The sequence below is a fragment of the Leucopleurus acutus genome (assembly GCF_964270905.1).
Source record: "Leucopleurus acutus genome assembly, chromosome: 2".
Taxonomy (NCBI): domain Eukaryota; kingdom Metazoa; phylum Chordata; class Mammalia; order Artiodactyla; family Delphinidae; genus Leucopleurus; species Leucopleurus acutus.
This window is the reverse complement of record NC_139143.1, coordinates 57,119,938-57,143,067: the sequence shown is the minus strand read 5'-3', so window position 1 is coordinate 57,143,067 and position 23,130 is coordinate 57,119,938. Positions and strand designations below refer to the sequence as shown.

The window sequence follows — 23,130 nt, the reverse complement described above, 5'->3', positions numbered from 1 at the left end:
AGTCTCTTTAGAGGATAATTTGGCAGCATATGTAAAAATTTTTTAGTACAATCACTTTGATTAAGCAATTTTATTTCTAAAAGTTTATCTTATAAACATACTTGTACATGGGTGCAAAGACATATATGAAAGGGGGGTATTCACCACTATTTTGTTTATAATAGCAAAATCCTAGGAACAGCTCAAATGTCTATCAGGAACTGTTTAAGAAAATAAATGACATTACCCCTATACAATGGAATACCATGAAGATATGAAAGTGAATGAGTGGAAGTGGCTATAGTACTTTGGAGAACTGTTTGGTAGTATCACCAAGACTGAATATAACTATGCTGTGTTGTTTCTACCTTTTGGCTAATGTGAGTTTTGCTGTTGTGAACATGCATATACGTGGATTTGTTTGGGTACCCATTTTCAGTTTTTTCAGATATATACCTAGGATTGGAATTGCTTAATTATATGATAATGCTTTTTAACCTTCTGAGGTACCACCAAATTGTTTTCCACAGAGGCGCCATCATTTTCTGTTTCCACCAGCAATTTATGAGGGTTCCATTTTCTCCACATTCCCATCAACACTTGTGATTTCCCTTTTTTTTTTCTTAATTATAGCCATCCTAGTGGGTTTGAAGTAGTATCTTGTTATGGTTTTGATTTGCATTTTTCTAATGACATTGACCATCTTTTCATGTGCTTATTGGCTATATGTATATTTTCTTTGGAAAAATATCTACCCAAGTCTTTGCCCATCTTTAAATTGAGTTGTCTTCTTATAGCTAAGTTACTAGAGTTCTTTATATATTCTGAATACTAGACCCTTATCAGATATATAATTTGCAAATATTTTCTCCCATTCTATAGATTGTCATTTTACTTTCTTGATAATGTCCTTTGATGCACAAAATTTTTTAACTTGGTGAAATCCAGTTTATCTGTTTTTGTTGTTGTGTTATTCATGCTTTTGGTGTCATATCTAAGACTTCCATTGCCAAATCCAAGGTCCTGAAGGTTTACCCTTATATTTTCTTCCAAGAGTTTTATGGTTTTAGCTCTTATATTTAGCTCATTGATTCATTTTGAACTAATTTTTGTACATGCTGTGAAGTATGGATTCAACTTCATTCTTTTGCATGTGAGTATCCAAATGTCTCAGCACCATTTGTTGAAGAGAATATTCTTTTTCATTGAATAGTCTTGGTTCTCTTATTGAAAATCCATCAGCCATAGATGTATAAGTTTATTTCTGACCTCTCAATCTATTCCATTTGTCTATATATCTTTTTTTATGCCAGTACCACACTATTTTGTAGTACAGTTTGAAATCATAAATTGTGAGTTCTCCAACTTTGTTCTTTTTTCAATATTGTTTTGGCTGTCTGGGGCCTCTTACAATTCCATATGAATTTAAGTATCGATTTGACATTTCTGCAAAAAAAGGCCATTAGAATTTTTATATGGATTGTATTGAATCTGTAGAATACTTTGGGTAACATTGCCATTTGAACAAGTCTTCCAATCCATGAACATGGGATTTCTTTCAGCAGTGTTTTGTAATTTTCAATGTACAAGTCTTTCACCTCCTTGGTTAGATTTATTCCTTGGTGTTCTCTTCTTTTGTTTGCTGTTGTAATTGGAATTGTTTTCTTAATTTCATTTCAGATTGTTCATTGGTGGTTTATATAAGGACAACTGAATTTTGTGTGTTGATCTTTTTTTTTTTTTTTTTTTGGCTGCGTTGGGTCTTCATTGCTACATGCGGGCTTTCTCTAGTTGCGGCGAGTGGGGGCTACTCTTCGTTACAGTGCTTGGGCTTCTCATTGTGGTGGCTTCTCTTATTGCGGATCACAGGCTCTAGGCGTACGGGCTTCAATAGTTGTGGCACACGGGCTCAGTAGTTGTGGCTCTCAGGCTCTAGAGCACAGGCTCAGTAGTTGTGGCACACAGGCTTAGTTGCTCCATAGCATGTGGGATCTTCCTGGACCAGGGCTCGAACGCGTGTCCCCTGCATTGACAGGAGGATTCTTAACCACTGTGCCCCCAGGGAAGTCCCTTTGTGTTGATCTTGTACTCTGCAACTTTGTTGATTTTATTAGCTCTAGTAGTTTAATTGTGTATTCTTTGGGATTTATACTTATTATTTTTGTTTCCTGACTGTTATAATATATATGTGGTCTTTGGTTGGGAATCAGGATGTAAGACCATATATATATTTTTTTATTTTCAACCTCCTAACTAATCTTCTTGCTACCATACTTGTTCCTTTGCAGTCTGTTCTTCACATGACAGCTAGAGTAGTCCTTTAAAATTATTAATCTGGTCATACCAATTATGTGAAAAACCTTTCATTGGCTTTATACATCTGAGTAAAAGCTTAAGTCTTGACAAAGTCCTACCTGATCTGCCTGTAGGTAACTTTTTGCCACTTTACCTCTCATTCATTCCAGTCATAGTGCCCTGGCCTTCTTCCTGTTCCTGGACTACACAAGGCTTATACCTATCTTAAGGCCCTTTGTACTTTTCCTCTACTTGGAGCCCTGTTCCTCCAGAGAGTCACATGATTGAGTCTCTATTTCCTTAAGGTTCCTGCAAATGTCATCTTCTGAGAAGTTTTCTTGACCACCCTACCGAAAATAGCACCTAACATTCTTTATCTCTTTACTTTTTTTCCTTCAAAATACTTATCTCACTATCTGACATTATACAGAATAGAAGTTGCCTGAAGACAGGTATTTTGTCTGTTGTTCATTACTGAATCTCCAGCTTTTAGAATGGTGTCACACATAATGGGCACCCAATAAATATTTGTCAAATTAATGAAAAAATGAATTTTCTTCAAGTAAAAAGAAACTGATATATACTGAATATTCAAAAATGGGCCAAACGTACTGTTTTCGGCATGTAGTTTATATTGTTCAGATTTAATCTTCTTAACAAACTTACGAGAATAGATATTCTCCCCATTGACCAACAAAGAAACTGAGACTTAGAAAAATTTAATAATTTGCCCTAGTAAAGCTAGGATTTGAAATCTGGTCTGTAGTATTTGACTCCAAAGCAAAGGCTTTCTCTACCTTGTTATTTTTAAATTATTAAATGTGCTATGTGCTATAGAGAATACAAAGATAAATAATAAATGGTTATTTAAGTATATAAGATGTATATAATTAAATTTCAAATGAGTGGTGCTAACAGTAAATTTTATAGTTATTTGGAAAATTGAGAAATTGGTAGTCAAATTGAAATGTTTGGCACAGAATAGGCTCAAAATGAAACATATTGATTCAATAAATTTATGAACAGATGAGAATCTGGTTCTTAAGTAATAAGTAGAAATAGAATTGGTCAAAAGAAAGAGCAAGGCCATTTTCGGTACAGGGGACAACATAAGCAAAATGAGTTTGTTAAAAGGATAATAAAATTTATCAGGAAATAAGAATTTAGGGGCACTATAAGTTTGGGAAACTTAATTGGAGATTAGATTGTGAAGAACTTGAATTGCGAGGCCGAAACGTTTGAATGTTATAATTATTGGCGATCTATAGGATAGTAGTGATACTGAACGTTTGTATGGGCATATGAGCAATTGAATGTAGTAATTAAGAGTACGGGCTTTGGAGCAAAACTGTCTGAGTTAAAATCCTGGCTCTGCTTTATCCTAGCTTGGTAAACCTGAGCAAATTACTTAACCTCTCTGCTGTAGTTTTCTCATCAATCAAATGGAGATAATAGTTTTTAACTCACAGAGCCATTGTGAAGATTAGATGAATTGTTATATGTAAAAATACAATCTTTAGCACATAGTAAGCATTCTATAAATACTAATTGTTGTCATTTATATGACATTTCAATTTTCACATTGCTTTCATATATACTCTTCCTTATAATTTTCATAGTAACACTGTGAGCTAGGCATTACTATATCCAATTCAGTGATGGACAAAACAAAGCCAAAGAAGTTGTGTCATGCCAGAAATCCCCAGCTGACAGAACTGATCTGATAGTTCTAAATTATTTCACCATGGACTAATATGCTGAAAGTCAAATTTTAGGAAAATTTTTCTGGTGGAATTTTGCAGAGTGAAATGAAGAAGAGAAAGAACCTCTAAGCAAGTTTATCAGACTCTTGAGATAACCTAGGTTTACGTTTTATTTATTAAAAATTCTTATGCCAGGGTTATATCCTTGAGAATTAAGAGAAAGACAATTAATGGAGACATTATAAATTTTCTAACTAACCAATTAGTTGATATTCTTTCAGCTGTATTTAAACTTGAAACAGATAGAAGTATTTGGCCCTTGATAAGAATCTATCGCGGTGGCTTTCTTCTGATTGAATTCCTTTTTCTACTGGGCATCAACACGTATGGTTGGAGACAGGCTGGAGTAAATCATGTGCTCATCTTTGAACTTAATCCGAGAAGCAATTTGTCTCATCAGCATCTCTTTGAGGTAATCAAAGCAAGACATAAAATCCCATGGATATAGTTTACATTAGCCATATAGCTGGTTTAGTGGGTACTAAAATCTATTTTCTATTTGAAGAGGATTGTTGATGTAATAATTAAACATTTTTCTTACCTCTGTTTTATTAAAGATTTTTTAAGTAATGGTAGAGATAAAAATAATTTTCTTTCTTTTTGTCTTTCCCATCCTTTATCAGATTGCTGGATTCCTCGGGATATTGTGGTGCCTGAGCCTTCTGGCATGCTTCTTTGCTCCAGTTAGTGTCATCCCCACATATGTGTACCCACTTGTCCTTTATGGGTTTATGGTTTTCTTTCTCATCAACCCCACCAAAACTTTCTATTATAAATCCCGGTTTTGGCTGCTTAAACTGCTGGTAAGTCCAGAAATTTGTGTATCATTTTTAGAGTGGTATATTGGTCATTGGCTTCCTCCAGAATGAAAACAAAACTCCTGTATTGCACAACTTCAGAAGGCATGTTCACATTGTAGTCTAAATGAGTGGTACCCCAGCTCCAGGGGCAAAGAATGCAGTATGGCGGGTACACCTGATGTTGTGCAGTAACAGTGGCCCTAGGAAAAGCACTCATGCATTTTTTCCTCCAAAATGGAATATGAAGTGTCGAGATATTGAAATGACTTTGCAAATTAATAATTCATAATTAATTACTTTAAAGATTAATCAACTGTGATAACATGTAGAATTTTCCCTTTTTTTAAGTGGTAAAACTATTACTTTCCTGTTAAATTGCTATAAGTAGTCAATCAAACATTTTTATTTTATGAAATATTGGTTCTCTAAAAGCAGTAGGAATATCTTGTCAGATCACCAAGTTTAATTTGAGAAATTGACTTTATAAATTCCATTTCTTCTTCCACTTTACCTATTTCTTAATCTCAAAATCAAGCAGTCTCAGCATTAGGATATAGAATTTCCTGCAAAAATGGTAACTATATTTTTTGGGATATTGTAGATTGCTCTGGAAAGGAACTTCTGCTTACTTCCAAATTTAACCAGCTCTATTTTGAAAATCAATTGGGAATGCTTTCGTATAATTATTTCTTAGATTACAAATTACAACTAACAGTAGAGTGATGGTTAGTAATTAAATTGACCAATCTCCACAGACTTCCAGAATTCTCATAATTATCGTCTCACTTTTTTTTCACCTTATAAAGTATATTGCCTTGAAAACTATAGTTTTAATTTCTTTTTCCTTTTGTATGCCCCTTAGGTTTAGGATAATTTTTGTTGTTGTTCTTAGCAATATGCTCTCTTTAGCATTAACTAAATTTTTACAATCTGAAGAAATAAAATATGACCTTCCAATTAAAAAAACATAGTAAGCAGTCAACAAATAAAAGCAGCCTATGTTCCAATGTAGGCAGGTATTTATAGCAATCTGAAAAAGAAAATGGCCCAAATCTTGATTTTTTTTCCCCCCAAAGTTAATTGTTCATTTATTGGTATTTCTTCTTTCTTCCACTAGGATTTTTATCACAAACTGAGAATCTCCCTCTTTTCCACCAACTTCATTCAATATAAATAAATAAATAAGCAAACAAGGAAGCAAATCATTCCCTTAAAGTATAGCACTACTAGGCCTAATTTTGAGTTTGAATTCTGAGTGTGGAACTTAGATGTTCAAGCATGTTTTAATAAGTCATAAGTTATACCATCACCTTTAATGTGTTTTGTCATCATCTAGAAAACATGCTTTTTAGATTTTTTTTTAATTTAAGACAAAAGAAAAAATTGAGCCAGTTTTTTCTCTTGAAATTTATACTAAAAATAAATCATTTCCAGTTAGTACAACAATATTAGATTACCTTTCTTATTTTGCGATTGTCATTTTATTTCTAGATTTTGTGGAGTTTCTAAACTGTGTTATTTGCATAAAAATGTTAATATTCTTCTGGTTACAAGGAAATAACTACAAGATTATAAACACCTATTTTTCCTTCCTAAATTATTGTGAAATCTCTATAAAGTTATTTTCAAATGAGATTTGAAAGACTTAGAAAACTCAGTTGTTAAGATGATTGCATCATTACAATAACAAAATAATACAGTTGTGTACATTATGTGCTAAGTGAACATTTCCCCATTGCATCCTTCTTTGTTTAAATAGGAAGCGGGTATGATTCATGAATGACCAGTTATTCTTATTAGCAGAACGATTCCCCATTGAGTAGACATTTATCTGTGCATCTGTTGTGTGTTAATAAATGAGGACTGTTGATGGAATGGGTTGGCAGGGGTGTAATATGAAATAAGAGAATAGTAAAATATACTCTCAGAAGCAGTGAAATACGGAAGCAACATTGTGATTTGGTATGTTTGTAATAATTATAAATAGTAAAAATGTTATTTATAGAATATTTTACTATTAATTGACCTATTGACTTATTTTAATTCAAATCTCACTGAGAAAATTTATCCTTAGAGTTATTTCTAGTGATTTAACAAGAACGTTTCTACCCTAGTTATGTTTTTCTGATACAGCTTTTCTTAAAGCTTCATCCTAAAGTAAACTACATTTCCCTTTTTCTTTTTTTCCTTAATTTTTGGTGGAAAAAGAACATTGTCACTTGGCCATAGTGGTAGGCACTGGGCACCACTTATATTCATATTTAAATTTGAATCTATGGAATTGATATGTTACTCCTCTCCCCAAAAGAAGCTAAAAAATTTTTAAGAAATTGATTTGTTTTGATATTAGTATTATATGTCAGATTAATACAGTTTATTTACATTCATTAGGTCATATATCCTCTCTCCAGATCTGTATTTGTCCTACTTGGAAATCCAGTTAGGAAGCATAAACAATGCCTCGGATTTTCTAAACAAAAGTATCAAGTTATTCTTATAGAAGGCTGCATAAAGTTTTTAAATTAGAGTCTTTTGCTATATTATTTTGGAATTAGTTTTTCCAGTATTTTCTTTAGTTGTATAATAAAAGTTTTACACGTGTCTATTATAAGAATAGATTAGAGAAATGTTCTCATTTAATAATGTACTATTCTGGACATTTTATATGTATCAACTTATTTAATCCTTTTAATAAACCATGAGGTTGGAGCTACTATTAATCCACAGTTTATAAATGAGGAAACCTAGGTTCAGGGAAGTTAAATAAGGTCACAAAGCCAGGATGTAATGGAGATGGGATATGAACCCAGGCATTCTGGCTCCATAATCTGTGTTCTTAAACACTACCATTTAACAGTTAGACCTGGTGGTCACTTTATCTACATGTTTAACTTTGATTAGTGGATCACCTAACAGGAATCTTAAAATCAGATTTGGAAAGAATGTGATTATCCACAAGTAGAAATTAAGACTTCATCTCCTTAACTGTTTATCTCCTTAACTTCATCATCTTAACTTAGAAGATGATAACATACATTCTTTGTAATAACTTGTTAGTGGTCTTTTTGTGTATGTGGGTAAAACATCAGATATCCAGGTTGTCTGTAGCTTTCTTAATACAGTTAGTGAATTGTTATCATTTTAATTTAAATCACAACAAAGTAGAAGTTGAAAGACCTTACCCAGAATAAGAAAGGAAGGAGAATTCTCACTCAAAAAGGGGAACTCAGGGCTTCCCTGGTGGCACAGTGGTTGAGAATCTGCCTGCCAATGCAGGGAACACGGGTTCGAGCCCTGGTCTGGGAAGATCCCGCATGTCGCGGAGCAACTGGGCCCGTGAGCCACAGCTACTGAGCCTGCGCGTCTGGAGCCTGTGCTCCACAACAAGAGAGGCTGCGACAGTGAGAGGCCCGCGTACCGCGATGAAGAGTGGCCCCCGCTCCCCGCAACTAGAGAAAGCCCACGCACAGACACGAAGACCCAACACAGCCAAAAATAATAAATAAATAAATAAATAAAAAATTTTTTAAAAAGGAGGCATTCAGATAAATCTAAGATGAATTTGACCATGTGTTAATGTCAGGGAGTTAAGTATGATCTGTTTATTTTCATTTCCACTCACCCTACCTCTGACCAAACTACTTTTTCCTTTCTTTGTATTTCCAGGGTATTTTGTATGCCTATCTGTAATAGCAGTTACCACATGGTGCTGTCATTATTTCTTTAGGTATTTATTATTTGACCAAAGGGATTGTGGGTCTTTAAGGGTACAGGCCATGTTTTATTTATTTAGTACCTCCACAATGCCTGACATATAGTAAATACTTAATAATCTTTGTTAAATGTATGAATGACTATAATTATGTTCTTACCTTCATTAGTTGTCTTATACCAATATTTACCACTGCCTTCTTTCTTTCTTTTTTCATCTTCTCTCTTCTGTAAATTTTCCCTTCCTTCCAATTTTTATTTTATGTCACTCCTTTCCTTTTCTAGTGCATCCCTCTATCTCTTTGTTTCTTATTTAATACACTGTCCTCCCCTTCTGCTCTTACAGAGGCTTTCCGTAATAGCCAGGTTTTGAGGCTGGGTGTGGCAGGTTGTGACAGTAATGGTAGTCTGTCTAACGTCAGTGAGAAATGAGAAGTTTGCCCTAGGCTACCAGTTTCACAAAAGTCCATGACTAGACTGAGTAAGACTTCCTGATCCTTTGTTGTTATATCCTAAATTATTCTCTTGTTTCTGTCTCTTTGAATCTTTTAAATCCATTCTGTACCTAGAGTTTCTTAAAATATTATATAAACTGGTACCAGAACCTCTTTGTGCATAAATGATTAACATCTCAATCCCTAATACCTCCTACCCCACCCTACCCTGAAAAAAAAAATAAAGTTTGCTGTATCTGGAGCTTATGGTTGCAAATGGTAACATCTCATCTGGCTTACTGAACAACTTTCTGAAAGAGTAAGCAAGTGATCAGAGATTGAACCGTGGACACAAAATATATCAGCTCCAGAAAGTAATGTCTTAAAGCCTGTGTTGTGTCCTGTAGACCCCTGGTCTAAATTCCAAAGCTCCAAGACAATACCTGTCATAGATAGTTGACACCCAGGATTAATTTGTAATATAGTCATTTATTATTTCCCTGAAATAATCAAGGGAATTATTTAGAGAAAGAATAGAAAGAACCAGCCAAGTCTGAGAGAAAAGAGCCATAGTCTCCCAGGCTGGATATGTCCATTAAATGAATATACCTAGATGGCAGGAGAGCTATAGCTTTAGACTCATTTTCTCAAAACTGTTGCTTAGCCAGAATTCCTTGTTTTAGGAGTCCATTTTCACCTGTGTAAGATAGAAAGGGTCTAACAGGGTGAGGAGGAAAGCTGCCTTCATCCCATCTTCACTTCACTCAAGGCCTTTCAAGGCCGTCTGTACAATTTGAGCTTATTTCTGATGATCAGTATCTAATTCTTTCTCTCTCTGCAACGCCAGGATTTTCCTTTGCAGTAGTAAACAGGCTTCCACAGAATAGAGTCAGGAGGAGTTATTGTTATAGGTCTTCTGTAAAATGGGGATATGGATAACACCTAGCTCAGAATTGTTATAGTTAATGGATTATAAGAAATGCATTATGAGAAAAATACAGAGTGGATTAGTGCTCAAGACATGTAACCTGAATTTATTTATCATTGTTTTTGTAACAGTGGGATGTGGGCTGAGTTTTGTGGCATAATTTGAAGACAAATACAATTATCACCATGGCATTAGTGAAATGAAAGTGACTTTGGTTAGAGAATAATACATACTTCAGATGAGGCGCTATCCTCCCCTTCCTATCCTGTGTAGGCAAAGAAGAGCTTTGTATTCAGTTAGCTAAGATGGGAGAATATTGCAGAAATTATCATAGCACATGGGTCTCCAGCAAAATTTAATTTAGGCTAACGCTAAATGTCCTCTCGGTGCATTTGTGCCATTCTCTGTGCTTTCCACTTCAGCTCTTCCCACCTCTCTGCTTTCTGTTTTCTGACTGTAGCTATTCCTGCCTTCCCCCGCCCCACCCTTTTAATTCCTTTCTTAGTTGTCCATTCAACTCATTCCCTTCATTACTAATTCTCAACCTAGCCACTGTTGCCAGGTCCCTGTGTTTGTGATTGGTTCATTGGTTTCCATTTTATCAACTAAAGTAATCATGCTGCAGGGTCAGACATGAATTAGAGAAATTTAATATGAACTTCCTTCTTTCTGTGTTTTCTGATTTTTTTTCTTTCTCCCAGTTTCGAGTATTTACAGCCCCCTTCCATAAGGTAGGCTTTGCTGATTTCTGGCTGGCCGATCAGCTGAACAGCCTGTCAGTGATACTGATGGACCTGGAATATATGATCTGCTTCTACAGTTTTGAGCTCAAATGGGATGAAAGTGGGGGCCTGTTGCCAAATGATTCAGAAGGTAGGGTATGAATGTGCATCCACACTACTGAACTGCCAGTGTAAACCAAGAAATACTGGGAATGATAACTGAGAAATTTAAGATCATCCAATAATATTACAAATTTAATTAAATGTACTTGGCACTCCTTTAGCAATCTCTTTATCTGATATAATTTGGCTCTTAAATTATATATTATAATTTTAGCTATTCATTTGCCAGGAGATTTACAACTTACACTTAAAGAATTCTAAAACTAAAAAACTTCTAATACATTGGTAATTAAATCACAGATGCTTTAGTGTCAACAATTGCTATCACAGTATTGCTTTACTATGATCAAAAATACTGATAATTTAGAAATTAGATCAAGTGCTTTGAGAAAGTCATAGATGTTTTTTAATTCTTCTTGGGGACCTTATTTTTCTTTTGGCTCTTTTTATCACTCTTTGTTTATGCCAGGTGTTCAAGTTACTAAGGAATTTTGCCTTAATGACAAAGACCAACTTTAGACAGATTATGTAACATCTGACTAACAAAAGTTAATGAAGCCAGTGCCAACACATTTTCATTGATGCCAGCAGATCACAATTCTATTGTATGTTGAACCACTCTGATACATTTCCAGAATTTGAAGAAAATTGATTTACGAACTCTATTCTTCTCATTTTAAAAGTATAAACTCTGTTTGTTTTCTTTGTTCGTTTTATTTAAAGAACAAGAGTGTGAACAACCTATAGTGGGTATATTGTAGTGGTTTGGAGTTCATGAAATTGACTGGAGTCACCAGTGATATATATAGGTTTTCCAGATGTTTCAGAGCTAATTTTTTTCTCCTTGATTAGTGTACTCATCTTCTAATTGTCTTATAGTTTTACCACACTCCAAAGAAGGTGATTCCAGAATAGACAGTCAGAAATCTGAGCCAGCAGATTTTTCTAAGTTCCCACTGTGTATTTTACCTTCTCTTCTCAGCTTATCAACCACTAAAAAGTTTAAGAATATAATAGTTGCAAAGAAAAAAGTGATTCTGAAACCCAGGTTCCTTGCTTTTATGGACTTCCTAGTGGTTACAATATATGACTCTAAATGATGTGAACAAGTTATTTTTTTTTAATTGTAGTCTTTTCTTCTTTGAAATCTTCACAGAACCAGAAATTTGCCACAATTACTCATATGGTGTGCGGGCTATTGTTCAGTGCATTCCTGCTTGGCTTCGCTTTATCCAGTGCCTGCGCCGATACCGAGACACAAAAAGGGCCTTTCCTCATTTAGTTAATGCTGGGAAATACTCCACGACTTTCTTCACGGTGACGTTTGCAGCCCTTTACAGCACTCACAAAGGTATTCATTGATTGTGAAAAGATTTTTCAAAATCTGGATTTTCACCACTTGAATCTGCTTCTTACTCTGGTTACCTTTCCATTTGTCATGCTTCTTTTTTTTCCATTGATGCTCCAGCCCCATCAGGTATACTACTTTGTTCTTGAACACAATTTTAGTCTCATTCCAGTATTTACTAACAAGTACCGTTAAAAAGAATCAAAGTCATCTGGAAGAGAAAGGATTTTGATAACGTTTGACGTCCTGAATTTGTTTAATGGGTTCAATCCAAGACACCTTGGGTTTGCATTTGGTTTTTTAGACTTCTTGTTCATTAATGAGGTTAGGAAATGCTACGTGAAGAAGATTCCCTCTGGCAATCATGTATATTTTTAATCGCTTTCCTTCACCAAGTAGTAAGGATTGTTTCCAGCCTATTTAACTGCAAATTGAGTTCTCTGATCTCTCTAGTTTCTTATCTCCATGGCAACCAGTTATTACTTGAGACTGTTCTTCTGTTGGGAGGAGAAAAAGGCTTTTAGGTTCTGAGCCACATACAGGCACTCCTTTTGAATTTTTAACCTTCTCCTAAGAGCTGTCAATCAAAGATCTCACTTCCATTTACTAAAATGCCTTCCTTCTTTGTCTATTTAAATCAGTATCAGCCTACACCTTAGAGGCTGCACTTTCATCTGTGAGTGGTAAAGAAATGTTACCAATTGAAATTATTACAATTATTTTTAGATACTTTGATAAAAAGTTCTTTTTCTGTGATTTTTTTTTTTAATTGAGATGCTGTATTTAGGAGCCTTAGCTAGTGCTCCAGAACTGCTGCTGTGTGTCTGATGGTCTTGAAAGATTAGGCTGGTTGTTTTTTGTAAAGCTTGTGATTTGGTCCAGCAGAACACTTTGCAGTAATATTGATAATGCAGGCAATAACTTTACCACTGTGGAGGCACTCTTGTTAAATGATATAATTTAACTAAGTACCTCAGTGAAAGAAATACATCCTGAAGCTCCCTTAATTTTTTTTTTTTTAACTCCTCTCTCATGTGCACCTACTGTTTGGCTAGCTCCTCAGACTCTCCATTGTACATGCTTACCCATTGGTCGGCCTGGGATACTGGTAGATTTTGTACTCAGATTTTGCATTTTACCCTTTCTGCAGGTCTCTCCCTTCAAGGATTACCCCTTTAAATTTCTAGCTGTTCCATCAACCCTGACTCTGTCCTGGAGGCAGTAAGACTGATTTTTCTGTGACTGGAGTAGAAAGAGGGTATTGGGAGCACCCTCAGGCAAAAAGCCACAAACTCACAATTCTTACTCTTTATGCCAACATCTTTTCAAAGTAAGCTCAGGCTTTTTGCCTGCTTTTGGTGGCTTTCCAGTGCCTTCTAATAGTTTTTTTTTTTTTCCTTGAAGTATAATTGACTTAACAATATTATATTAGTTTCAGGTGTACAACATAGTGACTCAGTATTTCTATATAATACAAAGTGATCATGATAAGTCTAGTTACTGTCTGTCACCATAAGAAGTTATCACAATATTATTGACTATAATTACTATGCTGTACATTAGATCCCCATGACTTATTTATTTTATAACTAGAATTTTATACCTCTTAATCTCCCTCACCTATTTCACTCATCCCCTAACCCGCCTCCCTTCTGGCAAGCACCAGTTTGTTCTCTGTATGTATGTCTGCTTTTGTTTTGTTATGTTTGTTCTTTTTTTGGTTTGTTTTTTAGATTCCACTTATAAGTGAAATCATATGCTATTTGTCTTTCTCTGTCTGACTTATTTCACTTAGCATAATATCCTCTAGGTCCATTCATGTTGTGGCAAATGGCAAGATTTCATTCTTTTTTATGGCTGAGTAATATTCCATATTGTGTGTGTGTCTGTGTGTGTGTGTGTCTGTGTGTGTGTCTGTGTGTGTGTGTGTATACCCCCCACATCTTTATCCATTCATCTATCAATGGACACTTAGATTGCTTTCATACCTTGGCTGTTATAAATAATACTGCAGTAAACACAGTGGTGCATATGTCTTTTCAAATTAGTGCTTTTATTTTCTTCAGAAAAATTCCCAGAAGTGGAATTCCTGGATTGTGTGGTAGTCCTATTTTTAATTTTTTGAGGAATCTCCATACTGTTTTCCATAGTGGCTGCACCAATTTAAATTCCCACCTACAGTGCACAAGGGATCCCTTTTCTCCACACCCTCTCCAACACTTGTTTTTCGTTGTCTTTTTGATAATAGTCATTCTGACAGGTGTGAGGTGATATATCATTGTGGTTTTGATTTGCATTTCCATGATGATTAATGATGTTGAGCATCTTTCCATGTGCCTGATGTCCATCTGAATGTCTTCTTTGGAAAAATTTCTGTTCAGGTCCTCTGCCCATTTTTTAATCAGGTTGGGTTTTTCTGCATGTTGAGATGTATGAGTTACTTGTATATTTTGGATATTAACCCCTTACCTCATATATCCTTTGCAAATATCTTGTCCCATTCAATAGGCAGCCCTTTCGTTTTGTTGATAGCTTCCTTCCCTGTGCAAATGCTTTTTAGTTTGATTAGGTCCCATTTGTTTATTTTTGCATTTGTCTCCCTTTCTAAGGAGACATATCCAAAAAAATATTGCTAAGACTGATGTCAAGAGCATACTGCCTATGTTTTCTTTTAGGAGTTTTAATGTTTCGGGTTTTACATTTCAGTCTTTAATTCATTTGGGGTGTATTTTTGTATATGATGTGAAAAGGTAGTACAGTTTGATTCTTTTGCCTATAGCTGTCCAGTTTTCCCAGCACCATTTATTGAAGAGGCTTTCTTTTCCCCATTGTATATTCTTGCCTCCTTTGTCATAGTTTAATTGATTATAAGTATTGGGTTGGCCAAAAAGTTTGTTCGGGTTTTTCATAAGCTGTTATGGAAAACCCGAACGAACTTTTTGGCCAACCCAATACATGGGTTTATTTCTGGGCTCTCTGTTCTACTAATCATGTGTCTGTTTTTGTGCCAGTACCATATTGTTTTGATTATTGTAGCTTTATAGTATAGTTTGAAATCAGGGAGCGTGTTACCTCCAGCTTTGCTCTTTCTCAAGATTGTTTTGGCTGTTTTGGGGGGGTCTTTTGTGTTTCCATACAAATTTAGGTTTTTTGTTTTTCTAGCTTTGCAGAAAATGCCATTGGTATTTTGATAGGGATTGCATCGAATCTGTAGATTGCCTTGGGTAGTATGGTCATTTTAACAATATTAATTCTTCCTATCCATGAAAGCTCCCCAAATTTTAACTCTTGGTGAAGAATGCTATTTTCAGTCCAGGCATGCATCATGATTCAGAAGGTTGTTAATAGAGAATTTGTAAGTCAGGCAGTTAATTTGATACATGCTACCCTATGGCTTAATAACCCTTTACTTTTCTCCCATCCTGGGTAAAATTGAGTACTGGTTTTTCTTTTCTTTCTTTTTTTTTTTGGTTGAATATTTTAGGATATAACATGTCTTTAACTATACTGATACCATTCAGTAAGAAGCTGAAAATCTGAATTCCTCGAATCTGTAAACACTACAAATCTGAACAGCTAAAGCTAGAAGCAGTGGTTTGGATAGTATTGTCCTTAGATTTTTTTTTGTTGTTCATGTACCCATTCAAATAACCTTTTAAACTATTGATATATTACTTTATTATCTTTATTTTATTATTTTAAATTATATTACTTCTCAGACATTTTTAAGTTTATGTCTGAAATTTTTTGTCTTAAATTTAAATAATTACAAAAAAATCTTTTCCAGTAAATTTTAAATATTCACTTTTTTTTTTAAAGCTGCTAAGTGTTTCTACTAAGTGTACCCAGGTAATCTAAATATAGAGGCATTATACCATGATTTAATTTTTTTTAGTGAAGCAATTCTACAATAGTCAGAAATTTTACATCTCTGTCCCATTGAACTTTATTTTAGTATAATATACTTTTGTTTTAATGACTTTTGTCTGATACATAGCATGTAAATTGAAATTAAATTATTAATTTCCTATTAGTAGGAAAATTAGTTACTAGGAAGATAAATTCCTATTATTAGGAAAAATACTTGTTAGAATAATTTTTTTCTTTCTGTGTTGTAATTATCATTACTCTGATTTTATCTATAGTTGTCAACATAACATTACAAATTTTAATAATTATTACACATAAATATTTCTTTTTAAAAAAATATTTATGTATTTATTTTTGGCTGTGTTGGGTCTGCATTGCTGCACGCAGGCTTTCTCTAGTTGCGGCAAGTGGGGGCTACTCTTCGTTGCGGTGTGCGGGCTTCTCATTGCAGTGGCTTCTCTTATTGCAGAGCACAGGCTCTAGGTGCACGGGCTCAGTAGTTGCAGCTCGTGGACTCTAGAGCACAGGCTCAATAGTTGTGGCACTCGGGCTTAGTTGCTCCGCAGCATGTGGGATCTTCCTGGACCAGGGCTCAAACCTGTGTCCCCTGCATTGGCAGGCAGATTCTTAACCACTCTGCCACCAGGGAAGTCCCAATGTTTCTTAATGAGGTAAATTTATATTACTTATTACTCTTCCATTTTTCAGTTTTTATATAAGTAAATCCTGAGAAACTTTGTTAGCATTGCTGTATACGTAAGAATGGAAATTTTGTTGTTGCATTGTCCCTCAGTTTTTTGGACAAATTCTGAATTATATGCCCCCCAAAATTGCATAGTAAACTATTATTAATAATTATTTTTTGTGATCTATCAAGTTTTCTTCGTTGAAAGCAAAGAGTTGAAAATAAACTGAGTAAAGAATTGAACATAAACTGAATGAAAAACGATTTGTTAACTAGTCACTAGAGTCATTCACTTTCTCTTTTTCTGGAGAGTATACCAAAAAGCTTGAGTAGGACCAATCATATATTTAGTTTTAAAGGCTCCTTGTTTAGTTCAACATACTCAAGAAACAATTAGGAAAATTAAAATATTGTTTATTTTAATACATTTTTCAATGCAGTGTTTTTGATGAAATGCTTTAACACATTTTTTAAATGTATTTTTGAAAACAAATTTTGGAGCTGCAGATTACACTCATCCAATTTATAGAGAATATCTGCTATATACCCTAATTAGAAAACCAGTCAACCAAATCAGAAAAAGTTCTGACTTTACATACCTTAATTTAAAATACTTTACTGTTAGGGGATATCTGTATGTGTATGGCTGATTCATTTTGTTGTGCAGTGGAGGCTAACACAACGTTGTAAAGCAACCATACTCCAATAAAAATTTAAAAATAATAATAATAAATAAAATACTTTACCATTAAAAATGCTAACCATCATCTGAGACTTCAATGAGCCTTCTCATGCTTTTGCATTAGAAACATCAAAGATCACTGATCATCATAACAATTATTATAATAATGAAAAAGTTTGTGAAATATTGCAAGAATTAACAAAATTTGACAGAAATACGAAGTAAGCAAAAGGAAAAATAGTGCCTGTAGACTTGCTCAACACAATTTGTAAAAAACACTGTGTCTGCAAAGCGCAATAAATCGATACACGACAACAGAGTTTTGAAAGCGTAATAAATCGATACACGATAACAACAGAGTTTTGACTGAAATTAATATACTTATGTATACCCCTGTGTAAACACCTCATTTTTTAGTTTTAATTCTGAATTAGGTAGGAAGGTGAGTGGGTAAGTAGGTGCATAGATTAAGAATTATTGAGAATATTCTATGTATCAGGCTGTGCCAGGCAGTAAAAAAAGAGCAACAAACAAGACACGATTCTTGCCCTTAAGAATTTATGATCTAGTAGGGGAAATAGGTAAAAAGGCATTCATTGGTTGCACAACAATGTGAATATAATTAAAACTTCTGAACTGTACACTGAGAAACGGTTAAGGTGGTAAATTTTATGCTGTGCTTTTTAGCACAATTTAAAAAAGAGAGACGTTAAAATAGAGGGTAAAGAGATAGCAGGGTTACCAGAACAGCCTACATACAGCTTAAGTTCCTAACCCAGCCTCTAGGCCTCAGGAAGGGAAGCGTAGAGAAGACTTCCCAGAGGTTATGGTTAAGCTGTATCTTATTGTCTATATTAACTTAGGGAGGATTCCACTTATCCCATTATGTGTCAAAACACAAGTCCGTGTAATTTATGAGTGATAGAAGTGTTACAAGTGTTACTGTTTCCCAGTTTTGTTCCTCTTTATCCCTAGGGCGTTCCCCCACCCCAACCCCAGATAAAACCCTACCTTTAAAGCAGAGATCATAGTATCTGTTCTGTTTATGTCACAGATTTGTTGTAAGGATCAAATAAGGTAGCGCACATGAAATCAAGAAATTCTGACTTGCTGTACAAGTGGAATTTATCTTTAAATGAAATATAATTCTCTTTACTGTCTAGAGCTAGTATATGTGTGTCTTCCTTTATGGAAAGTCTTTTCACAAGAAACACTTATGATCACCTTGAGTGTGTGGATAAGGGTGTTGTACTGGGTAAGTATCAACTAGGAATGTGTTTGGTTTTTTATTCAAGTAACACAGCTGTTTACTGACTGAACTTGATTCATGTGCCCACAGTCAAACTTTTAAAAACACAAGCATTTTTTAGAGGGACCATTGGTTGTAGTTTAATGATATCCCTAAAATTAAAAAAAAACACTTTTTATAGTTGCTACGTATTAAATATTTATATCACTAAATTTTTTTACCAAAAAGACAAAGGAACCCATGACAGAAAATTTGACATTGAATGGTGATCAAAAGCAGAATTTGATTTCTATTGTTTTCTTGGACAATATTCCAAGAGAAAAGGTATCAGAAAACATAGACTAGAAATGATCATTGAGTTAAAAAGAATAGATTCTGCATGGTTAATGAGGTTGATCTTTTTCAATTGAATGTGTATGTGCTATTTGCAAAGGATAAATTTTCTCAGCGGGGAGAAGTGTAGAAAATGGTGAGGTAACTTTGTTCAGACTCAGGAATCTGAGTCTTTTCAGAGAACTAGCCTACAAGAGTTACCATAGTAACAGCATTATTGGAGGCATTTTCAAGATTGTTTCAAAGGTTATGTCTTATGCCACATGATTTGTAAAAATGGAGACGCAAGGGTTAACGCTATACTTAGAATCACTTTTTAAAAGGTGAGGGAGGGGGGTTAGGCCCATTATTGGGAGAATAAGTTATGATAATACTGCAGCTAGCCCTCGTAGTAAGAAGGAAACACTTTAAACATTTCAGTATATTTTATTTTCTATCTTTGATTTTAGAAACAAAGGATTTAGCTCTCAGCCAATCTTATTTTAAGAATTCGCATTTCGTTACAAGCCTAAATTAGAAGCCAATTCCTACAAGTTTTTTGTTGGAATTGCGAGTGGAGGAGACAGGAAAGTACTTTAAATGGTTTTTGTGTGTCCTTGAGGTTTCTTGGCCTTGGCAAGGAAAAGCCTGTGGGAGGTACAGTAATAAAAAAGCCGTTGTGTTATTATTTCTAATCCATTGATGGGGAGAGAGTACTTCATTAGATTTTCTGGTTTTCATTTACAGTTTCTAACATTCTAAAATATTTATAAATTCTTAGTGGATTTTGCTCTTTGCTGTTCTCTGAATACATAGAAGAAAAAAAAACTTCTCTTAAAAAATACTTCATGTTTTACTTTAGACTCCTTTGTTAGCATTTGTTAGCATTTACTATTAGACATTTTAAAATACTTGGAAAAAAAGAGATACTCTCTACTCACTTAAAAGCCGAGTTCATTTGTATTTCTTTGCTTGGTTGTTTTCCAGTGCCCAGATCTCGTATATCTTCTAGATCCCTCCTTGTTTAACATTCTGTAAGGGGTGCTGTGTCCCCTAATGAGGATTCCTCAGCAGTAGTTCAGTGCCTTCAGTGCAAATAGTCATTTCATTGTTTTGGGTGAGCACACATAGTCCTGAAGTGCTTCCTCTCTGGGGGTATGGCCAGTGTGTTATTCTGTTTCTACCCTGAATAATGAGCTTCTATGCCACAATTTCCAAATTTTAGTCTTGTTATACTATAGTAGAAATGCTTTTTTTTTTTTAATCTCTAGGGAAACTTTTGTTCCATTAACTTTTTAAAGACATACACAAAATTTTTTAAAACAACTCATTTGAATAAATGCTTTCATTTTGGACTTAGTATTGAAAGTAGCTCAAATCTTTAACCCTTTTGAAATTTGATACATTTCGCTGTAATTTCTCTAGCTTAACTAATAATGCAGAAAAGAGATAGATTATTTTATTTGTTTTTTTTGTTTTGTTTGTTTGTTTGTTTTGCGGTACGCGGGCCTCTCACTGCCGCGGCCTCCCCAGTTGCGGAGCACAGGCTCCGGACGTGCAGGCTCAGCGGCCATGGCTCACGGGCCCAGCCGCTCTGCGGCATGTGGGATCTTCCCGGACCGGGGCACGAACCCGCGTCCGCTACATCGGCAGGAGGACTCTCAGCCACTGCGCCACCAGGGAAGCCCGAGATAGATTATTTTAGAATTCACCATTTGTCAGTATTGGCTTAAATTCTGCTGATGCTATAAAATCAGATGTGAGGTATTGTTTCTTTCTGATTATTAAATGGACTTTAATAGTATTTCTTGAGTAACATATCTACTTGGCACTGTGCTGATTTTTTTTTTTTTTTTTTTTTTTTTTTTTGCGGTACGCGGGCCTCTCACTGTTGTGGCCTCTCCCGTTGCGGAGCAACAGGCTCCGGACGCGTAGGCTCAGTGGCCATGGCTCACGGGCCCAGCCGCTCCACGGCATGTGGGATCTTCCCGGACCGGGACACGAACCTGTGTTCCCTGCATCGGCAGGCGGACTCTAAACCACTGCGCCACCAGGGAAGCCCACATTGTGCTGATTTTAAATGATTTTATAAATATTACACTAACAGTCCCATTTATATTTCACCTTAAGTTTCTTTTAAAACATTAAGTATAGCTTTGAATAAATTATATTTTTGTATCATATTTGTCATATAAAAGAAGAAGCTTTTTAAAAAAACACTTGTCCAGGGACTTGCCCCATGGTCCAGTGGTTAAGACTCTGCACTTCCACTGCAGGGGGTGCAGGTTCGATCCCTGGTTGGGGAACTAAGATCTCACATGCCGCGAGACGTGGCCTAAATAAATAATAATAAAGATGATTTAAAAAAAAAAAAAAAAACACTTGTCCTTATACCCTGAAGCTGTTTTTGTTGACTTTTCTCTAATCACCTTTGTTTTCTTAATTGCTCTTATAACTGATAGATGTAATTTGTTAGCATTTCTATGTAAATTGTGTTGCTTTTGAAACACTCATGCACAAAAATTTAAAGTTTAAAAACAATCTCTATTATTGTTTAGATACTGCTGGAGGATCTGTGATGTTTAAAAGAACAAGGTCAAAATTATTTATGAATTCAACTTACGGAGCAATTTGTCTAATTGAAAAAGAATTTAAAGACAAGTACTTGCAAATAAAATTTTAATTTTAATTTATATATTATTTTATATTATATATAATTTTACATGAGGCTCTTATTGGTGAAAAGTATAAACATCAAGAAAAGGTATAGTGTCTAGGTATTTTCAGCAAAAAGAAAAGAAAAAAAGAGAAAAACTGAGCAGGCAAATGAATTATGAGGCCTAAGTTCCTGCTAGGTATATGTTACTCTAGGGAATATAAGTAGTAGATTATACATGAATCTCTGTCTTTCAGAGTTTCATAATATAATACAATAAGAGTACTAATCAGATATTGCTACATAATAAACCACCCCAAAACTCAGCAGCTTAAAACAGCAGTAATTTATTCTGCTTTATATATGTGTATATATTTATTCTCCTTTATGTTTGCGGGTCAGCTGGGAATTGGTGGAACTAGGCTGGGGTCTAGCTATTCTAGCTGAATAGCACGGCTTTAGGCCGCTGTTGCCATTGGGTTTTTGGCTCTTTCCTGAAAGTTGGGTTTGAGTTTGTTACATGTTTGTTCATTTTCGGGTCCCAGCCGAAGGGGCAGCAGTTATCCAAGGAAAAGCTCTTTATGTGGTACTAGCAGAAACAATTACTATTGCACAAACACTTTTTAAGTCTGCTTGTCTCACATCTGCTAACCTCCCACTGGCCAAAAGAAGTCATATAGCCAAGCCTAAAGGAAGTCTGCCCATCCTGAACAGACAAAGCAAATTATTAAACCCAACATCAATGGAGTAAGAGTCATGGAAGAAAGGAGTGGATATTTTTAAACTGTAATCTAATCACCACAAAACAAATTAATTTTAACTGATTTTTTTAATTGGAAAAGGATATAAACATAATATTGTAGAATAAACATGGCTAATAAACATGAAAAATGTTCTACTTTACTAGTAGCAAAAGAAATGCAAATTAAAATCATATTTAATCAAGGAGGTGATGATACAAATTGCTGACAAGGATGTGGAGAGATGAACACTCATTATGTTGATTGAGTATAAATTGGTAAGCAATTTGGTAATTCTATCAAGAGTATTAAAATCATTCATACCTTTTGACTTAGTAACTCCTTTCCATAACTTTTTCCTAAGGAAGTGATTAGAGAAGTGGGTATAAATGAATATATGTTCACAGCCCTATATAGTAAAAATCGAAAGTAATCTTATGAATGTCCAGCAGTAGGAGAATAATTTAATTACAGTGAGTTTATGGTACATGGAATATTATACAGTGGCTGGTCAAAAGTCACCCAAAGCACCTGCAAATAGTAGATGAAGAATAATGATATTGGGCTTTCCTGGTGGCTCAGTGGTTGAGAGTCCGCCTGCTGATGCAGGGGACACGGGTTCGTGCCCTGGTCCAGGAAGATCCCACATGCCACGGAGCGGCTAGGCCCATGAGCCATGGCTGCTGAGCCTGTGCGTCTGGAGCCTGTGCTCTGCAACGGAAAAGGCCACAAAGAATAATGATATTATTTAAAGCTAATAATTATTGAATACTTCTATGAGCTAACATTCTTTTAAGCATTTAACATGTGTTAACTCATTTAATCTTTGCAGC

The 23,130-nt window shown here is 34.9% G+C and overlaps 1 protein-coding gene across 1 annotated transcript in view; it reads left to right on the top strand.

The window, feature by feature from the left end:
• XPR1 (xenotropic and polytropic retrovirus receptor 1) overlaps positions 1-23,130 on the top strand; it is a 196,422-nt gene that overhangs the window by 142,689 nt on the left and 30,603 nt on the right. The window contains exons 8-11 of the mRNA XM_082834431.1: positions 4,259-4,449; positions 4,661-4,840; positions 10,612-10,783; positions 11,912-12,106. Coding sequence (XP_082690557.1) covers positions 4,259-4,449; positions 4,661-4,840; positions 10,612-10,783; positions 11,912-12,106 — 738 coding nt within the window. The remainder of the gene's footprint in view (positions 1-4,258; positions 4,450-4,660; positions 4,841-10,611; positions 10,784-11,911; positions 12,107-23,130) is intronic.